This window comes from Ostrinia nubilalis, chromosome 26 (genome assembly GCF_963855985.1).
Source record: "Ostrinia nubilalis chromosome 26, ilOstNubi1.1, whole genome shotgun sequence".
In the NCBI taxonomy this organism is placed as follows: Eukaryota; Metazoa; Arthropoda; class Insecta; order Lepidoptera; family Crambidae; genus Ostrinia; species Ostrinia nubilalis.
Window position 1 is genome coordinate 5,189,542 of NC_087113.1, and position 22,816 is coordinate 5,212,357.

The window sequence follows — 22,816 nt, forward strand, 5'->3', positions numbered from 1 at the left end:
TCACGATCTTACTAAAATAGTAACTTTTGGAGACGAAAATTTTCCTTCCCTAATATAAATTTTTCTTAAACGCTTTCATTGTTAGTCGATGTAATTTTATTGTTTCTAATAATGTTTCCCATTTTATATTTCTACGAAGTCCTCAGGAGTATAAATAGGTATAGAAGGAGGGGCATTGATCGTCTTGTTTACCCAAAGCTGCGTCATAGAGTAAATAGTCATCTCGTAGATATCGAAAGTGGTGGCACTATTATACCTACAAAATAAATTTAAATTAATATTTTCATAATAATTACCATGGACTAAGAGCTAGTGAACGCCAGACCTACGTTATTTTATAGAGACTGAAAGTTTGTCAGCACATGCTCCCAACATAGGTAAGAACTTTGGTGTATCATGAAGTTTGGGTCATCGTGGCTTTAGCAGCTAAAATTTTCACCATCAATCCCAAATTTTTAAGTGACCCCCATGGTAATACATAACAGGAATTTTGTTTTCACGTAAAAAAATCACGGATTGAAGGTGAAAACGGGCAAAAGTCTCTTTAATAGAAGCACAAATCAGTTCAGTCTTTTGATTAGGTACTTCAAAGATAAGTAATAACAAAGTATAAAAGAAATTAGATTTCGTCGGTGAGGCTTTTAGTTTTATACCTAACGGCCGTAAAAGATCTCCTCTGTCTGGTTATATTCTTTGACCGCTGTCCGCCGGGACATCTAAGTTTTTTGAGATTCATCTTTTTGGGCCTTTAACGATTTCGTTCTGTAACGTCGTTATGTTTCTACGCAGTCTGTAATATAATGTTTCTTTGATATTTTTCTTGGTGGTTCACTTTTTTGTGGGAATATAACAAACTTGGCCTTTTATTGGTGGTCAAACTGTAGAACCTGCCTACATTTTGCCTGCAACAAGAGTTGCAGCGATGGGAACGAGAGGTGGGAATAGTCCCGTGACCGATGGATTTAATAAATATATAGTTAAGCGTAATTTAATCTTCAGACCTTTCTAACTATAGAGTCATATTGAAAAATCACTGTATGTTTCGTCCCTGTTTGATCAAAATATTTTGTCTAAAATTAAAGCTCTATGAACCTTTTACATATTTTTAAACTAGGTTATACCTAAAGGCCTTTCATTGAAACATCTCACTTGACGTCATTGTATAACCCTGAATACACAAATAAAAAAATATCAAGAATAGAGAATTATTTACCTACTGTTTTTGGCCTTTTTCTACACTACACTATTATTAATACTAAGAAAACATTTGTTTGTTTGTATTGAATAAGCTCAGAAACTACTAAACCGATTTAAAAAAATCTTTCACCATTACAATTTCTACATTATTATCTATGCTAATCTGATGAACATAGGCGAACAAAGTTCGCTAGGTGAGCAACTGAGGGCTTAGTGCAAGTCCTCACCAGTGAGCGCGTTAAAAAAATATGTCATTTTAGTTTGTGTCAGTTTCCGCTAAGGGCGCTGTACAATTCGTCATATACATTTAATGTCATTTTTTTACGCGCTCACTAGTGACGACATTTGATGTAAACTCACACTAAGCCCTCAGATATAGAATAGACTGTAGATAGCAAACTCCCGCTTTAAAATAATTTAAAGTAATGCGACTAAAAAGCTAAAAGTACCATTTATACTCGTAATAACAGCCTAGTTAGGTATTTAGGTAATACTTTCTTTAATAGTCCATTTATATTCATGGCCGCACCTTATGGCGTGCGGTTCATGACATATCCTAGCCACCCACACCCTGTGTTCCCAAATGTTGAAACATTAGTATTAAGTCTAATATTAATTTGTAGGTAACCTAATTATGGGATACTAGCATTAGTTTGTGGGTCTGGAGTGTTTATAGAAAGAAGATTGTAAATCTTTGAATTCAACTTAAGGACGAAGCACACTTCGACCCGGAAACGGATCGTAACCGTATTAACTTGAGGCGGTCAGTTTTATTTATAAGATTTTAAACTATCACGTTCCATTTTAACTAAAATAGTAAGACACACTAAAATAGCAGCCGAGACATCAAGCCGTGAGTACATAATGTAATTCATTAGGTAATAAACGTCGCGTTAAGACCCGTGTTGTCGAACAAAGGGAGAAAAGTCGAACCTTAATGCAACTTCTCTTAATATTCTTCTGATTAATTTCCTTGCGATCCGTACAAATTATTGTCATTTAGTATGCATTAGAATTTGAATTTGGGTCCAATGACAATTTAACTTTCCCCCGGGACAAAGGCTTTCCATGGTTAGGATGTAGGTCCAGTAGAGCCTGGTTAATCAGAAGTTAGAGGTTCACGAGAGGTGGAAATAGTCTTGTTTTCTTGAATAACGCCCGTATTCACAAACATTACTATGAGGTCTCACAGTGCGCGTGGACGCACAGGGTCACACACGAACCAATCACAGATCTCTCTTCAACGCTCGCTGTGCGTTAGATTTGCTGCTTCACTTAAGCAAGCATCGTTTGTGAATACGGATGTTTTAAATTCAAAGATGTTAACACCTTGTAAGACGTTCTCCCAACTAAGCCTGCAAGTGGAATACGTAAACTTCGTAAAAGCTACTTGTTCATAGTAATTTAATGCGAGAAACTTGCCCATTCGTCAGATTCTATCACAGACTAAAGATGTACAGAAGGTCCATTACGATTATATCATTTTATCAATGTTTATCTTTTTATCTTATTATTACATGTAAAACCACAATGCTGTGGTTATCTGTTAAGATGAACATTGAACATGTTTGAAAGAAAGTAAGAAGAAATGTTTATTCAGTATTTTACACAAAATATGCAGATTTGCCTATTTAGTCGAGTAATTCACTAAAGTAAATTTATGAAAAATGGATATAAATCCCTAGCTCTTTGACCTTGGTAAGTAAATTTCTTTTTTCTCAGCGCTGGCCGAAATTATTCTTCTGAATCTGTAGTAGAGTCATAATTATTAATGAAAAAGAGCATATTAAATTATTTAAGTTACCTTCTTTTCTTTGTGTGATGTCCATTGCAATAACTGAATTCTTTCTTTCTTCTTTCAAATGTCAAACATAAACTATCTTTTGTAACATCAGGATTTAGATACTGTATTTTCTACACTGTGGTCTCTACGTAGTTAATCTGAGTTTGTTCGATAAGTAGAATCTATTTGACCCAGATTCGGTGAGCGAAAATAGAAGGCTTATCGTGGTTTGGAAATTAATAACAGTTCCTTAATTTGGTGCTAATCACAACTAAGTATGTTTGTTTGGTTTGCGTGTAAAGCTCTTTTAGATTATAGTTTAGTTTAGTCTCTTTTTGATATGAGCTTACACACTAGATTTATACGTTAACTTTTTCCCGTGACTTTGCTCGCATGAGATACAGATTGGATTCAACATCGAAGTAAATTATAGTCTTTTGTGTGCCAAAAACAACAAAAACAAAACATACCGTAAAGTTTCATCAAAATCTGTTCAGTAGTTTTTGGGTGAAAGAGTAACAAACATACCTACATCCATTCTGACAAACTTTTACATTTATAATAAGTCAACCATCCATTTGTCACAAAAATACTTTTACCTAAAAAAATAAAATGTATGCTAACAAACTGGCTGTGCCTATAATTACGTAATATTAATAGCTCCCCATAAAAGCAATATGTTTAATGTACTCCAAGTATGTATTATTTTATGTACAGTCTGCGTCAAATTGTGACACCACCAAACTATCAAAACGAGACTCTCCCATAGATTTAATATGTTAATACAAGCCCCTGACGTCACTCACTATTTGGTCAACTCGAACTACATTTTTTCGATTACAAATGCAACCAAAAATGTCAATTTACAGGTAATTTAGAATTTATTAAGTTTTTAAGACCAGAAAGAAGTGTCTTTTTTAAAAAGCTGTGATTTCGAATTATTGGGGAATGGTGTCAAATAAGTCTATTGTAACAAAGACGTGTTGCGAATTTTCGGCTACTAAGGTAGCCTTTCGAACGCGTAACACACACACACACAAAACATACACGTTTCGTAAGCGTCACAGACGCAGCGTCTTTAGCTTCGGTCTTGTGCCACCAACGCCGCGTCACTAACTCGCTTCCAAAGGCTACCTTTAAGACCAAAGCTGAAGACGCTGCGTCTGTGACGCTTAATTCAAAAGACTACCCTTAGGTGTCACGAACTATTTGACGCTGACTGTACTGGTAACTTTAGGGTGTCCCTTTAGTTTCGGCACAAAAGGAGTCGTATAACACAGGTGTGAATACCTTTTGAAAATGGGTCAAAGACACAAAGGAAATACCTACTCTTCACAGGCTATCGATGTGTACAGAGAGATACAAAACTGTCGTCAGCCATTTTCTGCCGATGAAAGTTCATTTTCGATTTACTTATGAATTAATCGTTAAGTTGTGTTGCTGTTTGTAACTACGCTACGCTAGTATTATAGAAGTGCTCGAATTATCGCTAAGGTTGGGTTGCACCATCTTATTTTAACATTGACAAACTCAAAAATCTGTCAAATTCTATACAAAAAAACACCGGTTATCGTTAAAGTTACGGTCAAAGTTAGGTGCCTAAGTTGTGTTGTACCGTGACGGTAGTTGGTATTTGAATAGTATGCTACCGTTATGGTACAACACAACACTATAGAGCGGCGATAGAACACAGCGTTTTCGGAACGTGTTTTATTTAGCAAAGCCTTCAGGCTCAGGTGAATTTTTCGCCTTATTTATATTCACCCGATAAGGATCAAAAGTTCATGTATTTTGTAGGCGAGTGTAGGTCGGTAGTGACCCGTGGCCGGGTCCCGACCGCAGTCCGTCCCACGGGTCTCGGGGTTACTCTAAAACAGATAGATACAGAAGTCCCTTCTATTTAAACAAATGAAAGTGTTAAAGTACAGACACTAAACGTGATTATTCCCACCTCTCGTTCCCACTGCTGCAGTGTAGCCAGGATCTACAGCTTGACCGCCAATAAAACTCAACCAGTGAATGTCAAGTTTGTCCCAGGGGAAGTTAAACTGTCATTGGATCCGCAACTGAAATTGCAGGACACTAGGAAAATAAAGGAACGTTAAGTCTACATACGATCCATAGGAATTTCAGCGGTGCAAACACAATTTTTAGCCAAAATGGTCAATTGTCAAGCAATTCTGCCTTCTTAAAAACAGCGGTGTGTACCTAAAGTTTACATGTTAGAATTTGGTCATTTACTGCTATAACCGCATCTCCTGCTGAAGACATTCTGTATGACTTAGCACTAAATTAAGGTAGGTATGTACGAATAATAAGATCGTCTATAATATATTTTTTTTAAACCCGTCTGATGAGATGGGTTCGTCTGGTCAGCGTGAGGAGTGTAGACAAAATCCTGCATTTGCATCTACATAGTAAATTGGAGAGTCGTGCTCTTGCAGTGGTGACTAAATTACTTGATGAATTATGATATTAATATGTTGAAAACCCAATAAGTATGCTCAAAAGCTTGCATCCCTATGCAAGTAAACAAAATGTACCAATCACTCTGAGCCTTTTTCTATTGCGCCCAGCACCAATGTTCTGATAGGTCAGAAAAAGCATTTCAATTTCACGAGGGTCAAAATAACGTAATCTCTGTACGAGTAAATAGCTTTGCTAAAGGCGGGACCTACCCAAGGACCCCTCGAAAGGTAGGGGTCACAAGTTTGGTGTCCTTAAATATTTTCAGAAGTTCCAACTTCAAATGATTTCGATCAATAACTACTTTAGAAACACGACTTATGAGAGTTGGGGGTCTTTGGCATACTTTGACATTGGAATATTTTGTTGATTTGTATTATAATATACGCGCTGTAACCGCGGCTTTGCTTGCGTGAATATCGTTGTCAGATAAACACCTTTATGGTGCAAGTGTACACTTTTAAAAACCGTGCAGGCAAACTTTACATGTTTCATAATCTTGGCACCGACTCCAAAAGTATCAATCATGGTATACCTACATAAATATTAATAATTCGTCCTAATAAATAAGTAGGTAATTAGTAATTATTTTTCTACTTTTTTTGGTGTAGGTTTTTTGGAGTCGGTTTTATTTTTTTATATAAAATTTTACTTATTTCTTGCTTTTTAGTTAACTAATTATTACCTTGATGTTACCACTGAAGGTAGGCAGTACATTGAGACCATATTCTTCATGTCTAGTGTAAAATAATATTCCCTACAAAATACAGGTTACAATATAGGAAAACTAAAAAGACCTTAAACCGTCAGCCCACCTTAAAAAAACATGAAAGAATACAACTGTTGTTTAAAGAATTATCCTACAACTCCTAAGCATTAAGGATTTGTACCTACCATGACCAGTTTTTCTTCAAATTCGCATGAAACCACCCTTTTGATAATACCTATTCAACAAAAAAATAATCGTTCAAATTGGTTCATAATCGGCTGAGATATTGCGTATAAAAAAGTTCATCCCCAATTTTCCACCCTTGGGGGTGAAATATTTTCTTCAAATTCGCATGAAACCACCCTTTTGATAATACCTATTCAACAAAAAAATAATCGTTCAAATTGGTTTATAATCGGCGGAGATATTGCGTATAAAAAAGTTCATCCCCAATTTTCCACCCTTGGGGGTTGTTTTTTTATTATTAAATTTAAATGGGACCACCCTTGAGGTATTACCTATACGCCGAAAAAAGATTTGTTCAAATCGGTTCATAATTGGCGGAGTTATCGCGTAACAAACATAGAAAAAAAAAAACATACGGGTCGAATTGAGAACCTCCTCCTTTTTTGAAGTCGGTTGAAAATCAGAGATATTTTATTTAGTTTAGACCAATATTTTGGCACTTATGACCTTCAAAATAAATATAAAAACTATTCTATGTTTTCACTTTTCTCTGGGTTTTCACAGACTTATCAACTCGGAAAGCGATGAACACCGTCAACCGTAAAGCCTTTTGCGAGCTGTCATCGCCTTACGCGCGCTATTAACCGCGAGGCGAGGCGTTTACGTTACGGTGCGGATAAGTGCGCGTTGCAGTATAGAGTTTCATACAAAGAATACTGACCGCCTCGAGTTGATACGATCCCTTTCTGGGTTGATAAATTAATGTGCTACGTCCTGAAGCGTGAAAAAGTGACAGACAGAAAGAGTCACTTTTTCACTTTTATCTTCATGTAGATAAGTCCCACTGAAAATTCAAACCATTTTTGCGCTTAGCCACAGCTAGTTACCATTATAATTAGTCTTGAAGCAAATGCTCTCTAAATAAGACAAAAATATTAAAAAACTTAAAAGCCCGGTATCATGTAAGTTTCACGAATTTAGTCAATTTAGTTGTTAACTAAACAATGACGTCACTTCGCGTTCCGTTCCACGCGCCCATCAATGGGACCGCACCGAGAGTTCGCGTGATCTCGAACATTTGGCTGAACGGAACGTGGTGCTAAAATTAGAATTGAAAGTTTCGCACTGACGCCTTTTGTTCGAACTTTTCGAAAGCTTGAAAGTAGTAAATTGAATTTATTTGTATTAAGTTTACTCAGATTAAAGTTTAAGGTGTTTTAAGAAATAAGTTGACGTCCAATCTAATCTAATCAACAAAATAATAGACGCAAACTCATAGGGAAATACATCATTTGTCATCATTCAAGCCACAAGACGTCCACTACTGAACAAAGACATCGAATTATTTTCAGATTGTTCAGTTGATAGCAGCCTGTATCCTTCAGAAGAGAAAGGCATATTCATAAAATTATTATAAAGTGCGGTCGTCTACAATCAACAATGAATCGCTGAAAAGTTATATTATTTTTCTCTTTCTTTTAGGATATTGTCCTTTGTCCTTTAAATGCTCAGTAGGTTAGAGGTATCCCGGTTGTAAATAATGAAGCGATCACGAAAAAGTGATATGGGGCTATTCCCACCTCTCGTTCCCACCGCTGCAACTCCCGTGTCGCTAGGATCTACAGCTTGACCGCCAATAAAACCCAACCAGTGAAAGCCAAGTTTATCCCGAGGGAAAGTTAAACTGTCATTGGACCCGCAACGAAATTAATCAGAAGAACATAGGAAGAGTTCGAAGTTATGGATCGACTTCCATCCAAAGACTACTAAACTACGAGAGACTACGAGAGACTACGAGACTACGAGAGACTATGAGACTACGAAGGACTACGAGACAACGAAAGAGCGGTAGATAATTCCAAGTTTTCGCACTGACGTCAGTTAAAGGAAACTAGAGCTTTTAAAAACGCCATTGCAAAAGTAAGATTCGGCCTCAGAATACCGTTATATTAGTCATCATGGCCTGTCTTCGAATTCGTGACGAAAGGCCGTTTGTTTAATGCTGTGTTACATCTGAAAGTGGGGAATAGTCTTTATTCCTTAAACTTATTAATACGTTTAAGGAATATGTGAACAGGCACTTTAAGGGAAAAGAGCTATTATAAAGTAAAGAAGATTAGTAAAAAAATTGCATAAGCTACCTACTTCTTATCAATGTAACCCTTGAAGAGGCAGACAAAAGTGACTGAGTTTCTTGCAGTGCTTTTTCACAATATCCCACTTGTTACGGAATTCACTTTTTCTATCACTTACCTTAAATCAGTCATGGTAAATTTATCTCGAAACAATCGCTCCAAAACTTTATAGTTATTTACGTCAGTGTACTTATAAGACTTGGACAGTACTGCGACACACCTCATCTTTCAAATGTTGCATATAAAAAGAACGCTAGTAACAAGTGGGATATTAACAACGTTTTGGTCCTGGAGCAGTGGTAGGCTTAACATTAAGCCTGATTGCAAAAATAAATTACTGAAATTTTAATCTATACTTATCTATAAAAGCGAAAGGTCACTGACTGATTGACTGACTGACTCACTCATCACGAAATCTCAGAAACTAGAAGTGCTAGGAGTCTCAAATTTTGCATGGGGTTCCTTTTAGAACGTAGGTGCTCACTAAGACGGGATTTTGCAAAATTCAATCCCTAAGAGGGTAAAACGGGATCCACGCGTATAAAGACGCGGGCGGCTGCTAGTGACTTATACGAGTTAAAATCACCCTTATCCGTCAGTAACCTAACGAATTTCCTACCTTATAAAGGTTGCAGGAAGGAGCTGGACCGCCAGATCAGCCAATTTGGAAATCATTGGGGAAGGCCTATGTTCAACAGTGGACGTCCTTTGGCTGAAATAATGATAATGGTGATGATAATATATTATTATTAGATATTGTCAGTTTAAGTCAATCTTTTTCATTAGAAGGTATGCTTAAGGTGGCTTTTCAATTACCTTACATACTTCTTCCAACACAACATTAATTTAACAATAATTTAAGTCATTCATCATTAATTCAATGATTCAGTCATCACTTAAAGTCTAATTATTACGTGTTGAAACCGAATCGTCGCCGTTCCGGGACTCATTAACGATTATTAATTACAATTTTAATGACCACTCGCTAACGAACTGCCACGGCCTGTAATTAGCAATTTAACAGACGCAGACAGCATTCATTTGCATTCGTATTAAAATGTAATGTAGATATGTCTGTCTGTTACCTTTATAAAAGATCATAGAGTGACATGATTACGGGCACAGCAGTGCTCCCGCCAAGTTGAGCATTCTTTTCTCGAAACAGTTCAGGCTATTAGAAGTATTTCTTCCATCTTTCGTAACTTCAGGTCAAATCTTTCCATTTGCTTCTGGTAAATTAGAGAGACCTGGTCCTGAAATAGAGACTAAATGACCTAATGATGATTATGTAATTATTTATTAGTTCTACAGTCGTGCTCGTTACATTTTATGTAGAGTTTTTAATACCCAAACAAAGAGTTTTGTACTTACGAATCTCAAATACTTTAGGTTAGAGGCTAGAATTATTTTAGCACAGTTATAAAGCCGTGACATTCTCACCTAGGCTTCCTAGGCAACCTTAGATAAGACCTAGGTCTGTTTGATCAATACAGGCTTACCTTGGTTTCATTCCGGAAGCTAAACAATTTGTTTTGTTAGGGTACTTGACGTAAATAGTCAATTGACATACTTTTTAAGAGCTGTCAAACACGAATCGAGCATTGATTGTATGGCAAAGAGTGTACTATGACGTCACTCGTTTTCCAACTTATTTGACAATTATTATGGATTTCAAAACAAGTGAAAATGTAACTTACAGAAAATTTAAAATTGAGTCGATTTTCAGGGCTATAGAGAATAAAATGTTTTTAAAAGCGGCTATGTATTTAATTTGGCGGCAGATATAAAATTCTTTCTATTCTTACATTAGAGATCATGAAATCAGATAAAATTCAAATTTAAATTAAATTCTTTATTCTTTATTGTTGGTATACAAAAGTACTTAGTATGATGAGCTAAAATGTTACCAATTTTAAAGGTTTCATGCATACATTAATTATTTTAATAGTTATTAATACCATTATTATTAATAAAACCATTTCAATACTAGAACCACTGTATTCATAATAGCCAGAATGCAATATTGTTTTGTTCAGAATACCAATCTCATTTAAATTGTGTTCTATTGATCCAGTTCTGGGAATTCTGTTAAAGCTAATATTTAGGTCATATCGGATAAACAGTTTCATAGAAACAGATACAGTTACACGAGTAGATAATAATGCCATGAAAGCGCCTATACAGTGTGTCCGGGCATGTAGTGATCAAACTTTTAGGGCGTGATCTATGGACAATTTTATCGATGAAAATACTTCAAATCTGAGGCTCGCAGAATTACAAGGATTTAAGTTTTTAATTTTTAGTATTCACCTCTTCCTTCAATAACAAGTGATAGCGTGGGTAACACTAATAAGCAAATATTTTAAATATCATGCGACAGCTAGTAAAATTATCTATTGGTAGAAGTAGAAAACAGATAAGTACAAGTTTCATACATTTTAAGGGAGTAAGAATGGATTTAAGTAGGAAAAATCATGACTTTTCTCACTTCTTTTTCAGTTATTTCACAACACAAGAAAAACCAGGTCGTTAAAGTATTTTTTACTTGTATTGTATTAGGTATTATTATAGTATTTAAGCTATTCTACAAAAAGAATTAAATTTATTAGTCTATGTCTATTAGTTCCGACGTTATTGTTGAACAAAGACCTTCCCAACAGTTCCATAGCGCTAGCATATCAACACTAGCTACCACAAGATAGCATTTTGTCAATATTGGATTCTGGGACACCCTATATTTTTCACAAGTCTCCACGTTTCTCGAAGTTAGATCGCATTCTCATAAAACGTGTGTGTGTGTGTATAATAATATTATAATATTATAGACGTGAGGCGGAACTTTGGATCTCATGCGCGTAGAAAATTAAAAGTTCTTCTATAATATTAAAGTTTGCAGCTCAGGGCTGCATTTTCCTCGTTTATTACTGGGATTTATTTAAATTAGAGTTTAGATACAGTTAGAGGTAAGATCGCCAGCTCTTCTGTAGTTGAGGATTCCGGGTGAAGCTCGCTTCCACCTTCGGCCTGATCATCACTTATGCAGGCCAAGAGCCTTTTCGTTATGGAGAAACAAATGCGACTAATATTAATAATGCGAAATTATATCTGTCTTTTTCAGGGTTTGTCTTAGATGAAAGGTTTTTGAAAGAGAGACGCGTGTTTTTCTGTGACAGAACTAATTAATAGGTATTCAAGCGGGCGAAGCCGCGGGTAATAGCTAGTAAAATTAAACAAACCTATGAAAATTTAAATGGGTGAATATCCCAAGCACGTTTTTTACGCGGCGGAGCTGAGAATCGATGGGAGAAATGTAACTAGAGCGATGATTTTTTTTCTGTACACAGTTTATACAGCGTTTTACACGATAGCAAAGTCATCAGGACAATAGGTAGTTATTTTATGTACTAAAATTTTTTTCAAAGACCCAAAATCTAATAGCGGTGGCGCGACCTAACTCTATTTCTACTCATAAATTGTGTTATTCCTTCTTTCTCGGGGATTCTAGTAATTTAAGAATAGTATAGCCATAAAATACATTAAATAAGACTTCCAAATGATATGAAAGAAATGTGATATTTCATATTTTAAGTGTTTTAAATGGCCTTTCAAAACTGTCCCACGAAAAAAAGCAATTACAGTGGCTCAATTTCGACACTCTCTTACTTCTCCAAAGAAGCTTTGAGAGACGTAGAGTGCTTCTTCCCTGCATCACTCAGCTGTGTCCTCCTGATCGGGCTATAAAGACTTGCGACTTGTGGTATTGTTTTTCCAGCAGACCGGTAAATATTTGTATCAGCGGCACAAGAATACAAAATTTTTCAATTTCGCTGGCAAGTGTATGAGTGAAAGCTACCTACTTAGATGCTAAACGATTCTTTAACATAATTAAAGTTTGGTGTTTTGTTGTATTTGCATACCGAAATTATTGATCAGAATTATAGTTTTCTTTATAATTTGAATTTTGTTACAATTTTTTAATTCCGGTGGCGCAATTTCGGTGGCTCCGGTGGCGAATCTATTGCCAGAATTGGTCTTATTGGCTCTGGAGCATTGTACCTAGGTCTACTAAGGTCTCAGTCATAACTACAATATCGTCAGTGAATCGAAGTTGTGTGATGTACTCGCCGTATCTTGATACTGAGCTCGGTCTAGCTCAGAAGCTTGAAAACCTCTAAGTGGGAGGTAGTGAAGACTTTAAGAGATTATGGTGTCTCCAACTCTGAACCTTCGCAGCAATTAGATAAGTTTCGAGTTCTGATCTTGGGGGAGGGCTGATATGATGAAGTTTTCATACAAATACTTCAGAAGTTGCATGTATCGACAGTCAATTTGACGCCATTAAAGAGACTATAGCACAGCCCAGGTCTTGACCGAATCGAAGAAGGTACAAAAAGGCCAATAATAATGACTGACTATAGTCCTCAGTCTTCTGTATAATTTGACGCAGCATTAAATATGTACGTAGTATTACGAACGTCTTTTCGAAAATGAGGTTGTCTGGGAGACTGGATGTTGGATAGCGAGAGTGTCATGTTTCAGGAAAAAGCTGCCTCACCTGACTGACCATCGCCAACGTCCATTCCATTCCAGTCTCTACCACCACCATGTCTTATTTTTTAGTTTATCGACCAATAAACATGGTGGTATTTAAGAGAACTTTAGTATTAGCATTCCATCTGATTTCATAAGCTCAGTTGTGATTTCATTATCTCCTGGTACATACCTTGTTGTTTTTAATAGGGCATTCTAATCTCACTCAAGCTAAAGATCCTAGACTTTAGATCTTCGCTAAAGTGTCGGAATAATCTCGATCTTCAGCCTAATTACTAGTAGTGCTTCTTAATCTCTCCTAGCAGCTTAGGCATTTACCATAATGGTTCTGCTATCCTCGTTATTTATGTTGGTATATTCAATTTGGTCCTCGCAAATACATACTTTCGATTTATTCCAAAAAATCGTCTCTATAATACACTTTGTATCAGCGTGAGGACTTGGATAGTTATTTATACATCGATACTAAGCAGAATCTTAAAAACAGATGAGAATAGTCCTGAAACAGCTAAAATTCCCTAGTCTCGTAGGTTGCAATCTATTCTGCCACTCGAGATGAAAATTCTTGGGGTTTTGGAGCTGGATTGGCACTGGTCGTGGCTTAGGCTTCATCAGTCGACATCTTTTGAGCATCTTTTATTCGGCATTCTTCTATTTCGGTGATGACTTCTTCTTCTTCCTCGGTCCCTCACTGATGAGGATCGCAACCGCAGATAGTGTTCCTTCATAGACTGCGGTCATAAGCTGTGTGGTGATCGGAGAATGCACATGAGATTAAATTGCCTGTTCGTCTAAAAATGATTACTATATTTTGATTTTTGCAGTACTATTAGGGTGCAGCTCAGTACGCTTTTACAGTTCTGGCATCTTTTGCTAGGCCTTCTCTCTCCATGAGGCTGGCTGGATTTAGTCCTCCGTTTCTTAATTGTACTACTTTCATTTAGCTCATTGTCGCTAGGTTTGCATAGTTTTCCGTTAAATTACCCTGTCACAAATATGTAATGTGTTAGTTCAGTAGCCTGCTGATATAGATCTAGAAATATCTTCATACTTAATCTCCAGTTCGCATGGTCTTTAGCGAATAATTAGTTGCGTCATCATCATCATCATCATGTCAGCCATAGGACGTCCACTGCTGAACATAGGCCTCCCCTAATGCTTTCCACGTTGATCGATTGGTAGCGGCCTGCATCCAGCGCTTCCCTGCTACCTTTACGATGTCGTCGGTCCACCTTGTAGGTGGACGTCCCACGCTGCGCCTTCCGGTACGCGGTATTAGTTGCGTAATTCTAAGTATAGGATAGGTATGATACCATCATGAAAACTTGGCTAGCCTGGACCAATATTTTTACTTATGGAAGATAAACCTAACACCAACCTGGGGCAGTTGGTCGCCCTCCCGAGACTAGAGTTGGTTTCTGGGTTTGAGGGTCATGTATGATGTCTTTGTGATGACTCTAGAATAACGGGGCTGTTGGCGGCTAGAGCCAGAAAGTTTTGGATTTGTTCTCTATGGAGGGATTTTGCCGTTATCACCATGCTTAGCAGGCTGGTTGGTAGTTCCAGTATGGTAGTATAATACCCGGAAAGATGCTGCAGCCCACCCTCCAGTATTTTGATTCCATAGTCGGCTATTACGACTCACATGGGAAGATCTGATGCTTTTTTAGGGTCACAACACAGGCCTGAATATTGTTTTTAATTATAAACATATTTACTGGATAATAATACTTAATTGATTACAAATAATAAGTAATTTTAGAACAATCATCCGTAACATTCCGAAGTCCGCTGTATAAATAAATTTCGGTGGATTGGTTCTTAATTCCGGTGGCTCAAATACAATTTCGGTGGCTCTTGATAACTTCAAATTGACATATCTCGAGAAGTATTAATAATATTTTGATCTCTACCATATCATTGAATAATACAAGTTATTTACTATTATTTCTGCCACAAAAAAGTTTTGGAAAGTGGAAATTAAAATTCGCCACCGGAATTAGGCAAAAAACGAGTTTGTTGATATTCACCCAAATATGAACCCAGTAAAAATTGTTTTCAAATTCTCAAATCAAACCCGGGACTTTGGGCTCAAGGCACCACTGACCATCATGCTCCGAAGCTTAATAATACCCAAAAATTTAATAGAAATTCCATTGTCTATGAATATACATTTATTGATAAATCATTTCCAGAACACACTAAAGAATGTGACGTTCTAATACAGCCCTCGCCCGAGGGTAGGTATCATTACCCTCCCATTATGAATGTTTTGAAATGTACCCTCAGCGAAAATTGGATTCATTACGCCCTCTGTTATAAATACGCCTCGTGTTTGATACTGGTTGTGCATTTTTAAATACGATTATAATGACAAAGCGATGTAGGTAGAAAGAGAATTTACTTATTTATTTATTTAGCATCTTTTTTCTCAAAAATTGCGGCAAAAAGGCGAAATTTCTTTTCAGACGACAGTTCGTTGGTGCTATTTTTCGTTGGCCAATAGTTTGGTCGGGCTGTTAATCAGTATGGGCATGTATGAAAGTGCGCACATTACACCGATTTGGAATGGGCCGATTATTCATACAAATTAGAAACCGACCAAACTATAAGATAATAAAAAGTACAGAGACTCTATCTTTCGTCAGAAAACTTAACTACATAGTTACTTACATATTTTTTGTGCGGATATCTATGACTATAGTCAGTCAGTCGTAATACATAAATATCCTTGGATATCTTTTCACTTTAACTGCTACAAAAACAAAGGAAGTTTACACATTTCCCAAAATCTTTCAGGAAATTCGTATTTATTTACTTTTCCATGAATTTTCCAGTTAGAGATCTTATTTTGCTTTTTCTATTGAAGAATGAAGAATGTTCACTAATTTTGTTTTTTAGCTTTCTGTATTCTCTGTTAAAAATAAAAAATACACGTGAAAGAATTATTTCGATACGTTAATTAGTTTCCAAGATATTGAATTTTAAAAGTGCGGGCGGCGGCCGGCCCGCCATTTTATGCGCGTGACGTCATATTACAACGACTGGCTCATATTTGTATGGGTGGAATCTTGCAAACTGAATTAAGACCCACTTCCAGGCAACCGATTAAGCTGAAATTTCGCAAACACATGTGATTTGGATGACCATGCAATATTATGATGACATGGAGCTGATCTGATGATGGAGCTGGAAGGTGGCCATAGGAACTCTATAATAAAACGACTTAAATGCATCGAGTTTGGGCTCGTTCGTTTTGTATTGATGAGTATTTTAATTCTATATAGTAATCGGGGTCTAATGATGGAGCTGGAAGGTAATTCGCAATAAAACGACACAATCGCATCAAGTTTGGGTTTGGTTCAATTTTAATTTCTGTGATGGGTCTGGGTGTTAATATGTATAATAAGTTTGTATTTACAAAAAAAAAAATATTTAAGTATGTTTATATCCGTTTTCTAGTGAGCGGACGCTGTGAATGTACGTCACACGGGGTCACGTGACCGTCGGCGGGACTCAATATTTAAGCGAACTTTGAATGCCTATAAAATCATAACTACTGGGTATTTTTGAATGAAATAAAAACTGATGTATTTGTAAATGTAAAAGCTTAACTGTAACATAGGTTTCAAGTGATTTTGCATACCTAGTAACATTCTCAATTGCGAAATTAAAGCGTTACAGCATTATTTTATCTTAGAATTATTGTTTTAGTTTGTCCAATAACGTCATGTTTCATAAAATAGGTCGAAATTAAGCCTACCTAATGTGTTAAATGTACTAAATGATTACTTAGTTTACTTTACTAAATTATACTTTTCTTTGTTCCAGATCAGCCAAATGAGGAGCAGCATGTTATAATAGTTGGGGAGGTTCAGTGACTAGTGCGCTCTCTTTTTTACCTTAACTAGTGTCGATTGTGCGAGCAGGATGGGATGCAACACCAGCTCCGAAGCCAAAACCGAGGCCAAATCTACCAAAGAAGAAAATCATACTCAAGATAACCATACGAAAAATGCCACAGGTAAGTTTATTATTAAACATTGGTAAAAAAAAACAATGACTCCAATAAATAAGACTATTTTAACATTGCAAACATATTTCAGTATGAAAAGTTAAAAAAAAAAGAAAATCGCGGGAAAATTTTCACCGTCGTATTCGAGTTCAGCGCCATCTATGCTGTATCTCGTAAACTACCTGCTAGAGACGTCTGTGCTTTGGAAGGCTTGCTTTCACCAACATTTAGTTCGGCGTAGCCTGAATAGATGGCGCGCCAACAAACAATCTTGGAAAATTATACCAGATGGCGCAGTAAGCAATTTATTTTGTTAATTCAATAATTTAGTATTTAATTATCAGCTTTCCATTTTTTCTGTTTTATTTGCCCTTCATATTAACTCGAATAGTATACAAACCTTTTATTACTCACTTCGTTCACAGACTCATTATGGACATTGTCTTCCTTTTCTACTGATAGCAAAAAAATTACTAAAAAATTACTAATAAACAGTGTTTTTTACACTGTCCCAGTTTAAATTAAACTTCATACTGACATTGCTTTCAGAGCGATAAAACAGTTAATTATATTTAATTTAAGAGCTATTTTATTTGACCTAGATAACCGTGCATGCAAATCATCCTTCAAGTTTATTACTGAGCCACTGCCTTCAGCTAAAATAGAACAGTAATTAAACGTTTAGAACTAATGTAAAAAATTTGACAAAACAAGTAAAACAATATTAACTAATTTTTTTAAGGGCTCTTTTAGTGATGCTTATGTTCTACTACACAGCACCCAGTCAAAAGAGTTATTTCACGAGTGTTCCTTTATGTAAGTTGTTTTTGGAATTACATTTATTAGTATCAACTACCAATGAGGGCTATCGTTTTAGCGCTCACCAGTTTGCGCCACTGTAGAGTAAGGTCCTGTCACTTGCTAGTAGCGAGGACAGTGGCACCATCTGGTGAGTGCTAAAGTGGTAGGAGGACTATCGCATTTGCACTCATCAAGATGGCGCCACTGTAGAGTAAGGTCCTGTCAATCGCCAGGGGTGCCAACTGTTAAGTATAAAAACGATAGCCCTCATTGCTGACTGATTTGATAACAAGTGACAACGACTCGCTTGTTGCAGTGTATTTAATTCATCAGTAGAGATAGGATCAAGTAAATTTTAAAAAAATCTTTATTCGAAATATATTATAAAATTTGGCATTGCTAGTGGTCTCCAAATTAGGTTTACAACGGTCTATTCCACTTTGATCACCTGGCTTTGATGACCCAGGTGATCAAAGTCCACTTCCAGCGACAATTTAGTGTCCTTTGATCACCTACATAAAAATCACACCTCTGAATAGACACGTCATGTCCAATTGTTGTAAGTACAAACATTTTCTTAATTTAGACATTTTTTTACAGCATGAAATATTTTAAAGGGTTACTTACCTAAACAATGTTTGTCCGTACATTAAGTATAAGAGGAGGTGTGATTTGTATGTAGGTGATCAAAGGACACTAAAATAATAATTTAACTGGAGTCCACTTTGATCACCCAGGGCGTCATATCCGTGGGTGATCAAAGGACACTAAATTGTCGCTGGAAGTGGACTTTGATCACTTGGGTCATCAAAGCCAGGTGATCAAAGTGGAATAGACCTTTACAACACCCTTCTCTTGGGGACTGAAGTATGAAGATTATTGAAGATTGAGTTGAAGTTAAGTGTAGTTGTAAAAATATACTTCATGATCTTTTTGGTGTACTTACTACATAGTATAATGATCTGTACGGCTAGCACAAAAAAACTTTCGAGGCTGTTTGCGTATTCGAATCGCCATCAAAAGATTTAGCACGAAAACTACAACAGCGCCCTTTTGAACTTGTCGTAAAGTGAACTTAGTATGAGAAATGGTTGCACGAAACTTATTTTGAGAATCAAAGTTGTCACATTATCGTTTATCGAATTTTGTCGACTATGCAAACGATTCGAAGATGAAAGTTGTTCATGCTAGAGGTACTGTCTTATCTTTCTGAGCTATGATCGAGGCACTGTCTGTCTGAATACCTCGTTCTTCTGTATGATATATTTAGTCCAAGCGCACCTCAACAAAACAGCGCACTAAAATTTATGAGCAGGCTTTATGATGCCATAGTTTTCGTATTTCACATGGCGTCTGTATAATTCCAACATAAAGTGGGTTTATTTCTGTTTTTCTGCTTTATTCTTCTAATTTAGGTTTTAGTTTAGTTTGGGACTAGAGGCGCAGAGTAAAATGTCTAAGGATATTTATTTATTTATCAGTCTGAGTTAAATAGCCTAAGGTTTGGTAAAACGGAATTAGTCAGTTTTATTTCAGGTAAAAAACGTTTTTCAGGGGTTTTTTTATGCATAACAGGGCAGGTATTTGACCGCAAACGCACCTGGTGGTAAGTGAGATGCAGTCTAGGATGCATTTACATATTTCATCTCCTTAAAGAGGAAAGGGGGTGACAAATGAAAATGTCTGAACATTAATTTTATGGTTGCTGAGTTCCTGAGGATTATGGTAAAGACATTCTGTTACCGATCGAAATTCACGCGGGCAGAGCCGCGGGCAAAAGCTAGCTTTTTAATTCAAAATGTTTGATAAACTGATGTTTTTGTTTTCCGACACTTACTTAAGTGAGATGCAGACCAAAAACTTCCTCTTTATGGATTAAAATCCACCCTAAACTGCAATCCACTTATATCAAGAGCGATTGCGGGTAATTTTTTTTATTCGTAACATGGCAGGTATTTTCCTGCCTTGTTCTGCATAAAAAAAGGTGGTAGGTACTTGATCAAAATTTATCTGTCACACATATAAAATGATACACATAGATGATGACAGACAAAACACATTATGTAACAGCGAATGCACACGTATTTTCAGCGGGGTAGTTCTATCTTGCCAAGCTATTTTCAGGATAAAACAAAAGCTATATCTGGAAGGCTAGGAGGTGAGGAATACCTATATTATTCCATTCCACGTGGAGACGGCGAGGAATTTACAATTCTTGTTCGGTTGCTTGCCGCATCGAAGAGAGAGCTCAATTCTGGAGTTAGTAGAAATTATGGTATCGAGTGATGTTTTACAGACACCGATTTATTGTTATGTTATCAATTTTACTAGGTGACCCGACTAGGTGTTTTGATCTATTTAGATAAGTTCTTATTTTTTTTTTTATCATCATCATCATTTAGCCATAGGACGTCCACTGCTGAACAATGACTTCCAATGACTTCCACATCGCACGGTTGGTAGCGGCCTGCATCCAGGGCCTTCCTGTTTCCTTCCCTTTTTTCTATCGTGTAGGTTAAAATGCTATAATAATGTATGGTTAAATCGGGAAGAACCTGGATGCGGGCAGCGTAGGATAGTTCGTTATGGAAATCCTTGGGGAAGGCCTTTGTCTAGCAGTGGACGTCATTTGCTGAAATGACGACGACCTCTCTAGATTCCAGGAAAAAATACAAAATGCATCATTCATGAAGTAAGCATCCGTGAGATCTTTCGAGCATCAGAAAAACTTGTTGATGAATGATGTTTCTAAGGGGAAGTCCCCTGGGCTCTCGATTACTGATTCTATAGACTCGAGCATTAGTTAGTAAGTCAATAGACTTTGAGGGCTCGTTACTACGGAGAAATTCAGTTTTTTGCAGGAACTGTTTTTTGCAGGATCCCATTTAGTACTGTAGGCACGTGTTTTAATATTAACGTTCACACGAACATCCCGTTTGCCTCAAACAACGAAAGGTGTAATTCGAATTTCAAACTCACATTATAATTGTGTTCACACGGCTGTCCAGTTTACAGGACAGATCCTTCAAAACTGGATTGCCATGGAAACGAGCCGTGATAGTCTCGAACTCGATCGGTTCCCTAATTGGCCCTTTAGGTTTATCCAGCCCCCATAAATTATCCTACCTGAATAATTCAGCGCTTTATACGAACTGACGGGCCTGATGAAAGTTTTTTTGACATCGCATTTGTCACTTTTTGTGGGGACTGAGGAAAATAACTGTTTATTGTGGACTCACAAGGTCGTGTCTTTTGACGTTTTTTCTAAAAAATAACTTAAAAAACATAACCCTCCTTCTGGCGTAGGGTAAAAGAGACAGTAGGTATATAGGATTACTAGTTTGGAAAGTGCTAAGTCGCTTGATCTCTTGTGAATAAATTATTATTATTACTGCCGTATACATATAGAGGAATGTTATTCTGATGTATAAACAATACTAAAAAGTTCCATCAACATCTGTGACAGTTTTTGCGCGAAAGAGTTCAAACTTCCATCCTTCCATTTATTCTACCACAATTTTATAATATACCTAATAGGATCAGTATACTCGTATTATACTCGTAATAGGGTAGTAATATATTTAGTGATACAGGATTTTTGGGTCCGTTATAATTGACACATAATGTTAAAAGTTACACAAGTTATCCCACAACTTTGTACATTTTCCCATTCATCCTGTATAATATACACAACATATACAGTATGTTAACGCTCAGTTTAAATAATAGAACTCTACTGATTCCCACCATAAAACATTTCTAGCCCATGGCACGAGCTTGGTTGAAATACGGCATGGGATTGTCCTGAAAAATGGCCGACAGAGATTTGGCAGGTGTCCCGGTGTAGGCTGCAAATATATTTAAATGTAAGCTACGTGTCTAGCGACTTTAAACTAGCTAAGTGAAATCAGAATTTAAACAATCATATAAAGCTGAAGAGTTTGTTTATTTGATTGAACGCGCTAAGCTCAGGAACTACAGGTCCGATTTGAAAAATATTTTTGTGTAGGAAGCCCATTTATTGAGGAAGGTTTTAGGCTATACATATTAATATCACCCTACAGCCAATAGGGGCGGAGCAGTAATCAAAATATTTTTACGCGTGCGAAGTTGCGGGCACAGCTAGTGGTATTATAAGTAGAATCACAGAAATAAGAAGAATGTATTAAGTTCGCCTTTTGTTCCTACTTTGATGTTATTGTGTGCGATAAAGAACACATCTATCGTGTGGGGTATAAAAGTTGAATCCTTATGTCAGACTATGATCCACCATAGCGAAAATTAAAGATCCTGTGATTTTACCGCCATAGTTTTGGTACAATCGCTACGCTTATGGACATAGAGAAATAAAGTTCTCGAGTGGCGACTACGAACCGGAAGATGTAGTGTAGGCATGCAAGTCTTTCACTGGGTGGACCGACGATCTGGTGAAGCTGGTGGGAAAAACCTGGATGCGGGCAGTGCTGGTCGCTATGGAAATCCTTAGGAGTGGTCTTTGTCCAGCAGTGGTCATCCTTTTGGTTAAAACAAACGAACGAATTGAAAACTTGAAAAATCCGGCCTTCACATTTAGAAACTTGAGTTTAGTCACAAATATTACACAACCCTTTTATTTTGTACTTCTGCAAAATAAAGTTTACGCTTGGCCCGTTTTTTCCCGTGCCCACCTGTCATGTTGATCGATCGAGCTATTAGTTTTCTAATCGATACAAATAAAACCAGTTTGTCATGAAGGACTGGTGTTGATAGGTTTTATTTTATATTATTTTTTTCAGTACTTTCATAAAATAAATGTATCTATCGACATGCTATAATTTATCACTTGCCAAGAGTAAAATTTAATTAAGTATGTTTAATTGGTTTTCAAAAAAGATCAAAGAATAATACAAACTGTAAATTATGTAAACCTACTTCAATACTGCTTTGAAACTCTACATTTTAAGGCGCATAAATTTATAATTATTTGGATCACA

At 36.6% G+C, this 22,816-nt stretch overlaps 1 protein-coding gene across 1 annotated transcript in view; it reads left to right on the top strand.

Moving 5' to 3' along the window:
• LOC135084482 (sperm surface protein Sp17) overlaps window positions 1-22,816 on the top strand; it is a 224,368-nt gene that overhangs the window by 33,223 nt on the left and 168,329 nt on the right. Inside the window, exon 2 of the mRNA XM_063979268.1 lies at window positions 16,859-17,051. Within this exon, the coding sequence (XP_063835338.1) occupies window positions 16,958-17,051 (94 nt within the window). The 5' untranslated portion in view covers window positions 16,859-16,957. The remainder of the gene's footprint in view (window positions 1-16,858; window positions 17,052-22,816) is intronic.